Consider the following 13,062-nt stretch of genomic DNA (forward strand, 5'->3'; position numbering starts at 1 on the left):
ACTTAACTTGAAGCTGAAGGAACTCTTTTGTTTTGGCTAGCGGCTCTCTTATCTAAAGCACAACTTCTTTTTTAATATTCAGGTAGTCACAGAGTCCATTTCAAGCATTCGGACTGTGCAGAGTCTGAATTTGGAGAAGAGGCTTTCTACTCTCTTCGTGGAGTCCCTCACTGTCACGCACAAGTTAGATATTTTAACATCGTTACATTCCGTATTGAAAGTATGATATGTCTGATGTGGGCTCACGTATCATCGGCGCATAAGTTGGTACCGCATAGGTATTTTTTAAAAACCGGGTGAGCTGCCCTCATCTTCTCAGCCGGTTATTATAGTGTCCCTACATTTTTACAATCCAAGGTTATGGTGTTATGTTGTTCCGACCCGAAGAAGGGATATGGTTATAGCTGCGATACACCAATTGTTTTTGAACAACATAAGTTTTTGAATTTTTTTGTCTCTTCCTGATTAGATATACAATTAAGTCAAGTATGTTGTTGACCGGGGTCGAAACATTATATGCGAACGCACATGACGAAGCCTCCTTTTCTGTCAAAACTTCAATTAACTACTCCAAGGGGAGGCTATTTAGACGCAAAGAAAGCGAAACTCAAATTTTTTAACAATCACAATGAGTGCAATTGTCAAAGTTGCATTTCGTCATGATCGAAAATCTTGCAGTGTTACCTTAACTGTTCTTAACTAACTAACTACCTTTTTCGCAGGCAATACTTTTTTAGTTAAAAAGTTCGTTAATTAATGGCCGCAAAGCGATAGTGGCCTTCTCCTGGTTTTTTACAATTCAAATAATTTGAATTGCATTGGGGCGCGGTGTTTATTTAAGATGTTTTCACACATTTCAATGACTTTGATCTTTCAAAATGGATAAACAGGTAAAGCCCAGCGGGCATTAAGTTTCATTAGAGGCCCAGAGTGGGCTTTAGTAGTCCTTCATGTGCTTAGAGTGGTGCAACTGCTGGGATGGCCTTAATTTGAGGTTAAAAGATCATTTTTAGGAGGTTTTTGTTTTTTAATAGCCGCACAGCGATAGCTGAGGCTATTATTGGCCTTCTCTTGGTTTTTTTTTTTATTTCGTCGTCATGATTTTTGTTACGACCATATGACGTCACAGCCACTTTTTGTTCATTCGTTCATGCAATTTCAACTGAATTGCATGCGTGACGTCATTTTTCGCTCTTAGTGGAGCGAGTTTTTTTGTTCATGCGCGTGATTAAATTTTTGGTCACACTTGACTTACCTCACTCTCAAAAATGACTTCCTCACTTTGAAATTGACTTTTATTTACTTTAATTCAAAGAGATAAGGTCAGATGGGTGTGTGTCACTCTAAATGAAGGTTATTCGAGATCAGCTAATAGAGGCAGCAATAACTTATACAGATTTTTAATCAAAATATAACAGATCAGCCTTCAATGAAAAGACGAAATTTTTTGGTCTGTCTTTTTTACTGTTTTTTTTAGACTGCCGATCTACGAATCAATTGCGGCTATTTTCTGGCAATCTGCCAGCTATGTTTTTAATAGCCGCCCTCATCTATTCAGCCGGCTATTATAGCGCTCCTATTTTTTTTTTTACTTCGTCGAATAAAAAAATGTTTCGCTTTACCTCATTTTGCCGCCTTTTCAACATTTTGCGTGAAATCTTTTTGACTTCTCTAGGCTAGTTTCTCTCTTCTCTCATTCTGCTAAAAGTGATTTTGAACATCAGTTGCGCAGCAAAGCAATTCAAAATGAACAGAGTCAGTATAAAAAATTGAAGTCAGAAGTAGAAACGGGATAACCCATAAAGCCCAATTTTAGATGCCCGCTATTTGAACGTCGTTCCTATAAGTCTTATTTACCATCTCTAATGCTTATTGTTATTGATAGGAGCCCCTGTAGCCTCTCTCTAAGAAACAGAAGTATGTTCAACTACGAAATGCCTTCAAAATAAATCGGACTTAAAAAAATGTTTTTGTACAAAAATCTTTCTTTTTCAATATCTTCTGTTATTTCAATCCCAATCATGCTTATTGGAATCAACGGCGGCTATTTTCCGGCAATCTGCCGGGTATGTTTGAGTTTTTTGAGTTTTTTGTTTGATTAGTCTAGGTTGAAGTTTTTCAAAGTTGATGAATGTCTTTTGCGAGACAAAATTACTTGTTATGACCATTTTATGAGCTATGTTTTGGTACTACAAACACGCGAAATGATACTAATTTTGCAATTTTTGAAGTTTTTCGAAATTTTTTTTATCACTTTGGTTTTTCCAGCCTCAGGGGCCAGGAAATCTCATTTAGGGTTTGATAATAGGACACTGCATAGTTTCTAGTAACAATGGAATGGTTTTCAACATTTTATTGTCCTGAATTTTAGCATTTTTTGATAAAATCTGCAATTTTGTTTTACTTTAATTTTGTCATTTTTTGAAATATATCCATTCTCATGTCTGGTAAAATGTTACTGTATTCTATTCCACGTCTGGTAAAAAGTTACTGCATCGTTGTTAGTGTAAATGGAACTGTTTTCGACAATTTGATATTTCGAGTTTTAGAAATTTATTGATAAAATTTGCAATTTTGTTCCAAGTTTTTTTGAAAACATTTGTCTTTTTTCTGTTTTTCCTGCCTCAGTAGCTAGGTAACCTCTTCCAATTTTTGATAATATGTTATTGCGGATCTATCCTGTTTTGCCCCCCCCCCCCCCCCCCCAGTGTTTTTTACGCCTCCCAGTAACAAATTATATGTTGTTATATAGCACGCTACTATGTAAGAAAATAGCAGGTGCTCCTTGGTGGCGTAAAAAATATAAACTCACTAAGGTTGGGGGAAACAGAATAGACCCGTTATTAAATAGGTGCTAGGGGGGCAATGTAATGGTTTTCAACATTTTAATTGAACGAAAATTTCTTTTTTTGAAATTCAAATTTTTGCCTATCGATGTTTGAGCCAAGCGATTTTATAAGGCTTGGAACTGGGTTACTGGATAGCCTCTAGAGACACAGAAATGATTCTGAAGATATTAATTTTACACTTCAGCAACATTTCATTAAAATCTGCTATTGATTAAGTTTATTAAATTTATTTAAAAATTTTCTGTCATTTTCTGATTTAATCGATCTTCAAGGCCAATCATTTTTTTCGGGTCTTGCAGATCAAACCCTGGACCGATTTCAGAGACAAAAATTGTTTTTGAACATATTTGTGAATTAGGTATATTTAAAAGGATCAAATTTTGCCTTCGGGGTAATAGCTTAAGAGTTTTAGTAATGGATATATTTTTGTTTAGTTTGTTTGATTATTTTGGTTTCTCAGTTTTTTTAGATGATTTTGTTTGTCTCCGCTGGCATTGTTCTATTGATCTGCTGTCAGATAGAGTATTTCTTTTTTTCCTTCATTTCTTTGGATTGTATTTCATGACTTGTCCTGCTATCTTTTTTATTTCGTCAAGATTTTTGTTACGACCATATGACGTCACAATCACTTCAAATTTGCCTTTTGTTCATGCAATTTCAAGTGAATTGCGTATGTGACGTCATTTTTCACTCTTAATTCAGCGAGTTTTTTTGTTCATTCGAGTGAACAAGTTTTTGGTCACACGTGACTTACCTCACTCTCAAAAATGACTTCCGGGCTCTAAAATTGAAAATTCTTTACTATAATAAGAGATGAGGTCAAATAAGTGCGTGTCACTCTAAATGAAGGGTATTTGAGGCCATCTATTCGAAATAGCTCTAAGTTGAAGAAATTCCTAATTAAAATATTACATGAAGGTCAAAGGTTTTTTTGAGTGTTTTATTTATTGCTATTACTTTTCTTTTATTGCCTCCAAAAGGTTCTAAATTTTATTTATTGGCGGTCAGAGTGCAGGAAGACTTACGAAATGTTTTTGATAAGTTTGAGGTCTTAAATCTTCCTTTAAACCTAATGACTTTTAAGTGCTAGTTTTTGGTGACTTTAATTTCCCTGATGTCAATTGGGATGCACAGAGAAGTTTTTCTGCTTCAGTATCATTCGACTTCAGTTTTGAGCTTTGATAAAAACGTCTTTGAATGTTCATTTGTATCAGGTGCTGCATGTGGCATACAAGTTGATAATTTTTTTCTCTTACTGGAAGTCAAAATTTGATTATGCCCTGGCCCATGGCTTAAAAAATGCATGAAACTGTGAGAACATGCCATTTTACTACTCATCTTTAACTGTTCAACATTTAAATAAATAACAATCTACGGGACCGCGATATTCGAGTTCTTGTTCCACCGCGAAATTGGAATAAGATCTCATTGAACAGTGAAATTTTTTGGAAAAATTGTTCGGCTGAAACGGCAGACGAAAAATCCGTTCTTTTCTACCATTTTTTAAAATCTATTTAAGTAGACGGGCAATGCAACGTTTCAGTGCTACTGTGGCAATTCGGACGTTTTTCTCCGACACTCTTAGAGAAACAATAAAAGTTTGCTCGGAATTGAAAAAATTACCGCAGCGAACTGTGATGATGATGTACCACCTTTTGTTTGGAGTTAATGTGCTGAATTTTTAGCGGTTCACTTTCAGTTATTTCCTCTCGTTATGGAAACATGCGAGTGGCCTGAGTTTTGGAAAAGTTTTTTTGTAACCCCAATGCTCAAAGAGTCCAAGAACAATGTTGAAAATTATTGGCCTATCTCTATCCGTCCTCGATTATTTCCGATTTTTGTATTCCGAATAACGATATAGATTTATTTTTGAGCAGCATGGAATCAGAAGCAGACATTCGACTATTGTTCAATTAATTGTATATCTTGATGAACTTTACGATAATTTTGACAACAAAAAATGCACATAAATTACATTTTCTGTAATTAAGATTCCAATCAATGTCAGCACACCACTTGAGGAGCAAAATGAGATCGTTCTGACAGTTAAGCATCGTAACCGTACGACAAAATTTTTCTATCATCAGCAAAACAGTAACAAGTACTGTTAGCATGTCATCTATATACAAGAGAAACAAAAGCGGACCAAGAACGCTGCCTTGGGGTACATAAGTTGTTATGTCAACAGTCGCTGACAAATGTCCATCAATTCTGACGCGCCGAGTTTGTCAAGATAAATACGATTTGAAGAATTTTAGAAATCGATAACCGAGTCCAAATGACGACAATTTCGTCAGTGAATTATTGAAGTTTACACAGTCAAAGGCTTTGGAGAAGTCCAGATATACAACTACCTGTGTAAACTTCAATAATTGACTGACGAAATTGTCGTCATTTGGACTTGGTGATCGATTTCTAAAATTCTTCAAATCATATTTATCTTGACAAACTCGGCGCGTCAGAATTGATGGACATTTGTCGGCGACTGTTGACATAACAACTTATGTACCCCAAGGTAGCGTTCTTGGTCCGCTTTTGTTTCTCTTGTATATAGATGACATGCTAACAGTACTTGTTACTGTTTTGCTGATGATAGAAAAATTTTGTCGTCCGGTTACGATGCTTAACTTTCAGAACGATCTCATTTTGCTCCTCAAGTGGTGTGCTCACATTGATTGGAATCTTAATTACAGAAAATGTAATTTATGTGCTTTCATCTGTTTGCGTCCAGAATGCTCTGGTACACTATGTCTAGATTGTCAGTTACTGAAATGGGTAGACGCGACATCTGATCTAGGAGTTGAAGTATCGTCAAGTTCCAAAAGTTTCAAATGGGATCAGTATATACGCACAAAATTATCTCGGTTGAGAAACAATTTTAACTACTTGCAGAGTCAATTTTAACTACTTGCGTTTTATCGACGCTGCTGTATGGATCGCAATTATGGAGTCCTGGTCTCATATTCGGTTAATGGAGAAGTTTCATCTCAAGTGTCTCGTGGTGTTTCGGTAGGACGGATTACTTATCGCTATTGCGGCGCGCTATCTGCCTTCTGATATCATATCATTTGATTGAACGCGATCTCAATATCTTTTTAGCAATTGGAAATGGAAGAAATTGCGTCCAATTTGACAATTACTTTACGATTAGGCGGAATCAAAAATCTTCGCGTAGTGATACTGTTCAACGTATATCTTCGTGTTGCTATAAGAGAATCCTAACAGGGAGATAATTTTCATCGAGTTGTGACCGTGGTCAATGGTTTCAATGATTCTAAAGTCTTCAATTTACTTGAGCCACCCAGCAACTCAAAATATCTTACAAAGACATTTTTCAAAACTGCGTGACTCTAAGTGTAATTTTAATCAGCCTTGCTCTTAGTCAGAAAAATGTCATTGTTCTATTTACAGATCTTAGCTCAGTATTTTATAATTGGTAAATTCAAGTCTTTTACTACTACTATTATCTTTTTGAGACTGCAGGTCTACGAAGCTATTGCGGATATTTTCTGGCAATCTGTCGTCTATGTTTTTACTGCACATCAACCAAATTCTGCGAAGGGCCTCAAATTGGAATCCTGGGCCTCATTTGTTGAACCAACGTTCAAATTATAGTTCTTACATCCAACAAAGACCAAGGAGTATACATTTTTTTTTCGTTTTTATGAATCACTCCGAATAGAGAGCATGCTCATCGCGTATCAACTGGAAGTGATCTTACATCTGTCTTTGCGTCGTTTTATAAGTTTGTACAATAACTGTTGAATGGCTTTAAGTTCTCTCAAACAAAGTTTGTAGCAATTATAGTAGTCCTCTGGTCTTTTTATGAGATTGTCACGTGACGAATTCTTGCCTGATCCCTTTGAGTTTTCGTCCTCAGAAACATGATAAACCCCAGGGTGATACGGCACTAGGGCATTAAGTTCTTTTACAGCCTTTTGGCTGACTATTCTTGAACATATGAAATGTTAAATGAAGTATGCAATTCTACAATAATGTTTTGGAGACATAAATTGATGGTGTGAAAGGTACTTCCTAGAAATTGACGCCCTTCCCACTTGACCTCCCCCCTTCCCTTTCCGCGCCCCCTCCACTTTATTGTACCCGCAACACAGCACGCTTGATCCACTCGGCGCTGCCCTCCCTTCCCAATCAGGCTCACGCCACCTTATACTAACCTAAAGCTAGCCTCCCTAAACTGCAACTACTGACAAAGCCAAATGCTCGTCAGTTGTTTGAGAGCAATTCGCTCGACCTTTGTTGGTTATGTTTAATTGCTTTCAATGAACGTTTAGACTGAGTGAGTGATTGGGGCAATTATTGTAGACGTTTCTTTTCATGCAATTTTTTGCCCAAACTTTTTTACTGGGATGATTGAGTACTCATTTGACTGATTAATTGCTCTTTATTAATTGCTTTAAACGCAGTTCATAGCAATTATTGTGAACGTGTTGGTATTTTTTATACGAAATTTTCGCTTGAACAATCAAGAGCAATTGATTAATACTCTCGATTAATTGCTATAAACGCAGTTCATAGCAATCATTGTAAACGTGTTAATCTTTTAATGCAAATTGTTTGCTTGATCATTTTGCCCTTTTTTCTAGACCATTCTATGACTTCTGAAATGACTATTTCACGCTTTCGTTCTTTATTTTTGAGTGATCTCTATTGCTCTCACTCTGAAGTAAAGCTTGTTAATAAAGGCGGTTGCAGCATAGCGAAAGGAAGGGGCAAATAGAACCGTCGGCAGTGCATATGGTTATGAAGCGGGCGGTCAGTGGTTCGAATCCCGGTGAGGTCGAATGTTTTTGCACCCGCCTGTTGTTCGAGAGCAGTTCTTGCGACATTAATCGGTTTTTGGTCTGATTTTTCTCTAAAAGAAACAGGATAAATTGGTAAAGAGGGGGCTTAAAGTTGCTTAGCTGTTCTTAAGAGTTTTACTGAACTGTAAGGAAGTTTCAGTAAAGCTGTTTTGTCTGAAGTAAAGCTTGTTAATGTAAAGGCGGTTGCAGCATAGCAAAAGGAAGGGGCAAATAGAACCGTCGGCAGTGCATATGGTTAAGAAGCGGGCGGTCAGTGGTCCGAATCCCGGTGAGGTCGAATGTTTTTGCACCCGTCTGTTGTTCGAGAGCTGTTCTTGCGACATTAATCGGTTTTTGGTCTGATTTTTCTCTAAAAGAAGCAGGATAAATTGGTAAAGAGGGGGCTTAAAGTTGCTTAGCTGTTCTTAAGAGTTTTTACTGAGCTGTAAGTAAGTTTCAGTAAAGCTACTGAGGAACGCTTGAGGGCGGCATCTGGTTATGTTCTGTAGTCGCAAATCGACAGCTGGGGCTATTATTGGCCTTCTCTGCGGTTTATTTACTGGATTTTTACAACCTTCTCTATTATTGGTCATCTCTTTTGTTGGTTTTTTTTTACTACTCGAAGAAGAGTATTGGTTTTATTGACGTTTTAACCAAGAAATACGTTTTGTCAACGAGTGAAATTGCCGTCTGAACTACTTTTTCCCAGCAATTGATTCAATTTTTTGTGGAAACAAATTTTGATCGCTGTTGCATTAATTTGTAAACCCTTCATTTGATACCACAGTGTTTCAGAAAGCGTAATAATTCGTTTCAAGTGCTAAATAGTCACATATTTTCACTTTTTATTTAATTATTTGTTTATTTTCCTTAATTTCGTCATTATTGGATCTTTGAGCAATTTTGTTTTGAAATCTTGGTATAAGGCGACTTCCACTTGATGGTTGATGCATTGAAGCCTCCTTTTAATGGAAAATATTTTTGTTTGAGTAAGGTTTTTACTCGTTCTAATTCAATTTGGTTGTTTCTGTCCATTTTTTCTGTATTTTGGTTTTAATTACTAGAAAGTTTTCTTGTGCACCGTACGGTGTTTTAATTTCACAATTTTCCTAAAAGATTCTTTGGCGTTAAGTTTTGACGTTCAGTGGAAAATTGTTTCATTAATGCAGCTTTGACAATATTTTGACAACCCTTTTCAAAGAAGTTTTAAATTTTGATTTTTGTGGGACTGTTTCACTTTTTTTTATTTAGACAGGAGGAGGGCTATATAATTTTTCTTGGCATAAAATGCTAAAGAATGAAATTTGCTTGTTCTTAAAATTTTCAATTTGATTTGAAACATTCGAAAATTACGAAGTACAATTCTTCACATTCTATCATTCTATGACCTGCAGTTTTATTGGCTTTTATCAGGTGTTAAACAATTTTAATGGATTTGCTATTTACCTAGTGTTTGTCATCTTTTTGCAATTTATTTCATAATATATTGCAGCACTGAGTCTTAGCTGGAATTACTTTTAAAACTGATCGCCTTTGATTATTGTTTCTTTCGTCTTTTTTATTTAACTTAGCATTTGTTTGGGGTCTTTTTGCCTGTGATCTCTGCAGCAGGAGAGAGGTTGATTGTTAATTGGTATCACGTCAAAACGAAATCTTTAGTGTTCTTGAGTCCTGATTTATAGTTAGCTTTTTGAATAATTCAATTCAGTTTCTCAGAGTATTATTTGTGTTATGCTTTGACAATTTGTCGTTTGGGTAGCGAACGATAATTTCAGAGTTCTGTTTTTAATTTTTGTTAGGACCCTATGGCATCACTTCAAATCACGACCACTTCAAAGCTGTTTTTTGCTCATTCGTTCATTCATGCAATTTTGACGGAATTGCGTGCATGACGTCATTTTTCCACTCTAACTGGAGCGAATTTTTTATCATTCGCTTGATTAAGTTTTTTGGTCCCCCGTGCCTTATCTATCTCGAAAATTTCACTTTCAAAATGACTTCCCTTACTTTTATTCAAGGAGACAAGGTCAATCTGTCAGCTATGTTTATGAAATGCGTGAAATCAAACGTTACTTTTTTGAAAACGAGTAAAACAACTGTTCGCGCTGTTTAGGAAGAATTTATGCTTGGCGCATGTGTTCGGGGTTGCACAGTGCATAAGTCAGGGCATGTTCTACTTTGTGTTTGCTGCTTGCTTCCGATTCGCCGCATGGCTGATCAAAGAGGGTCACATGAATTCACCCGATGCTTTCAAGTCAGTAACAGATCTTGTAATATCAAGTACTGAAATGATGGCCTTTTTCCTGCAACTCAAACATTGCTTCAAAAAAAATTCTTTCGTGATGGCAAATTTAAGGTGCATTTTATTCCATCTGGTATTGCAATTTTTAATCTATTCTAAAAAACGACGTGGTCATTGTTCACGTAATACAAAATGATTTTACATTGTGAGCGTGGTTAGATAGTAAATATGACAGCGTGATAGACCTCAAGGACAATGCGTTTCTTTTTAGGGTCATTTTCTGTTTGGTGTTTGCTGCTTATGGCGTCGGCCAGTCTCTCTCATTGGTTCCAGACTACGACAAGGCTAAGAGGGCTGCACTGTCTGTAACAAAACTCCTCGATATAATCCCTCTTATTGACAACTTATCATCATTGGGCAAGAACATGGTAAGAAAACGAGTCAATTGTTATCAGTTTTTACTTTACTGCCATCCTTCAATTTCTGTCTAAACTTTTATCGACTAGTGGCATTGATAACCTGTTTACATGTACCGCTTGACGCATATACCGCGAGTCGATAGATGTTTATACAGAACTTGCATACAGTTCTGGCAGTAAAAGTACAAACAATTAGCTCGTTTAAAGTACGAAGGAAGTTTAAAGCAATTATTATAAAAGGGCCGAAATTGCAATCATTTTTTCACTTTAAATCATAATCGTGGTATATAACTTGCTAGCTTCAAGAATAGAGAGAGCTTCACTGTTTTTTTATGCTGGAGTTAGTTAAAAATGACAGCTGTTTAAAATAGTTTATTTACTATTGGCTTAAAACGTTTAGAATGATCAAATCAACACGATTGAGTTACAAGATGTCCACTTCCGCTACCCAACCAGAAGCAGTGTAAAGATATTGCGTGGATTGAACCTGACTGTGAAGAAAGGCACGACAGTGGCACTTGTGGGACCCTCAGGGTGTGGGAAGTCTACTGTGATGCAACTTCTGCAGAGGTTCTATGACGTGGAACAAGGCTCTCTGGTGAGTACATTTACGCTAAAAAAGATTTATTGTTTTTGCTCTCAAACGACGTTTTGTTGGTATATTATGAAATTTCTTGTCTGGCCATTTCTGCGTCTGGTCGAGTTGGCTTTTCATTGAGAGAAACTATACATGGTAACGTCCGTGGGCATTAATTTGCTGTGCATCTGTATTAGAGCTTCACAAATCTCTCAAATCTTGTTGTGGAGGCCTAATGTCATGTTGTGGAGGACAATTTTAGTTTAGGATACCAACATTTTTTTGCCCGAATCAAAAACATTGTCAACTGATTGTTTGCAAATTTTGCGGTAAATAGTTTGGGGGGCCTCTAAAAATCCAAGACAGGAGACATGTAAGAAGAAAGATTTAGAATTTTTGAGAGGTTACATCCGTCACCTTTGAAAGGTTCGAAACGACGCATAGTTTATTCGAGCAGACTAGTGAAAACAAATTTTTCATTCAGGTGTTACTTATCTAAATGAGCTGTTGGAACCGAAATGTGTTGTTTCAGCTAATAGACGGGCAAGAGATCAAAGATCTTAACATTCAAGCATTGCGTCGTAAAATGGCAATTGTGAGTCAAGAACCTACGCTCTTCAACGACACTATTGAGAACAACATTCGCTACGGATCACTCACAGAGGACGGAAGATATGACCCCAAGCTCAAATACACGGATGTTGAGCGTGCTGCGGAAAAGGCAAATATTCTTAATTTTGTCAACACTCTTCCCTTGAGGATGCTAACTAATGTGGGCGACAAAGGTACCCAGCTGTCTGGAGGTCAGAAGCAGCGAGTGGCCATTGCAAGGGCACTGATGCGAGATCCAGAGATCTTGTTACTCGATGAGGCGACTTCTGCTTTGGACAGTGAGAGCGAAAAGGTGACATCGATTAATATGCGTGGTCCATACATCGTATTTAACCGTAAGGTTATTAATCGCCACAAAGCGATAGCTGAGCTATTATTGGCCCTCTCTTGGGTTTTTGATAGCCGCAAAGCGATACCGGGGACATCGTGGTTTTTACAATTCAAAGAATTTGAATTGTATTGGGGCGCTGTCTTTTTTAAAGATCTGTTCACACATTTTCATGATATTTGAAGTCAAATTGGAGTAGTGATTTTGGTCAGGCCGAAACAGGAAGTGTAGCGAAAACGCGAGTGTTTTTGAGGCAAGAAATTTGTTCGCTCTATTTTTAAAGTAGAATGAGAAAACGGTGATTGAACAAAAATTAACTTTCTCGCTAGTAGTTTTTTTGTTCACATGCGGCATTTTGACTTCGATTTTTTAATTGTTCTCAAACGAAGTGTGTAGCAATTATATTAGTCTTGTCGGTCTTTTTTATGCGATTTTTCGCTTGGCCAATTTTTCGTCTGACGCTTTTAACTTTTCGTCCTCAAAAACGGGATAAACAGGTAGCGCCGAGTGGTCATTAAGTGCTCCTAAAGCCTTTCAGCTGTTTCACCTCAAACTGTTTTGGAGACTTATACTTATGGTGTAAAGGGCAGTTCTTTGAGGTTGAATACACCCACTGTTGACCCCCCACTGTAGCCCCATCCCCAACCCTCCCCCCCCCCCCCCCCCCCCCCCCCGGCTAGCTACTGACGAACAACCGCTCGGTAAAAACACGCAAATTTAAACACTACTTTGCGCAATTTTTTTTCAAGCTTTTGAAAATTTTCGACATTTTTTCAACAGCCCTAGGTGGCAAGTAGCCTCCTCTAGGTTTTAATAATAGGTTACTGAATAATTTCTAGTGACCATGGAATGGTTTCAACATTTTAACATCATGGAATTTAGCATTTTTTTGACAAAACGTGCAATTTTCTCAAATTTTTTTTCAATTTTTCCTTATTCAGGTCCCTCCAGATCCCGGGGCCAGAAATCCTCCTGAGGAGTTTGATAAGAAGTTACTGATAAATTTGTTTTGGCCATGGATTAGTTTTCCAACCTTTTAATTAATGTCAGAAATTTTTGCAATTTTTTATAAAACTTGCTTGAAAGTTTTTGTCGTTTTTTTCAGGTTTTTCAATCTCAAGACCCAAGAAACATCCTCTAGGGTTTTACGATAGGTTTTACTGTATAAATTCTAAATGTAATGGAATGTCTGGCAAGATTCTGACATCACAAATTTTAGCATTTTTTCGA

At 36.9% G+C, this 13,062-nt stretch overlaps 2 protein-coding genes across 3 annotated transcripts in view; both read left to right on the forward strand.

Moving 5' to 3' along the window:
* The window catches only part of LOC142339355 (uncharacterized), a 243,356-nt gene that overhangs the window by 215,648 nt on the left and 14,646 nt on the right, over positions 1-13,062 (forward strand). The window lies entirely within an intron of this gene.
* LOC142339354 (ATP-dependent translocase ABCB1-like) overlaps positions 1-13,062 on the forward strand; it is a 105,612-nt gene that overhangs the window by 86,199 nt on the left and 6,351 nt on the right. For both annotated transcript variants that reach the window (XM_075389350.1, XM_075389351.1), the window contains 5 exons: positions 83-183; positions 9,768-9,908; positions 10,168-10,324; positions 10,716-10,913; positions 11,425-11,796. In XM_075389350.1, the coding sequence (XP_075245465.1) occupies positions 83-183; positions 9,768-9,908; positions 10,168-10,324; positions 10,716-10,913; positions 11,425-11,796 (969 nt within the window). The remainder of the gene's footprint in view (positions 1-82; positions 184-9,767; positions 9,909-10,167; positions 10,325-10,715; positions 10,914-11,424; positions 11,797-13,062) is intronic.

This window comes from Convolutriloba macropyga, chromosome 5, assembly GCF_964194025.1.
Source record: "Convolutriloba macropyga chromosome 5, txConMacr16.3, whole genome shotgun sequence".
Lineage (NCBI taxonomy): Eukaryota > Metazoa > Xenacoelomorpha > Acoela > Convolutidae > Convolutriloba > Convolutriloba macropyga.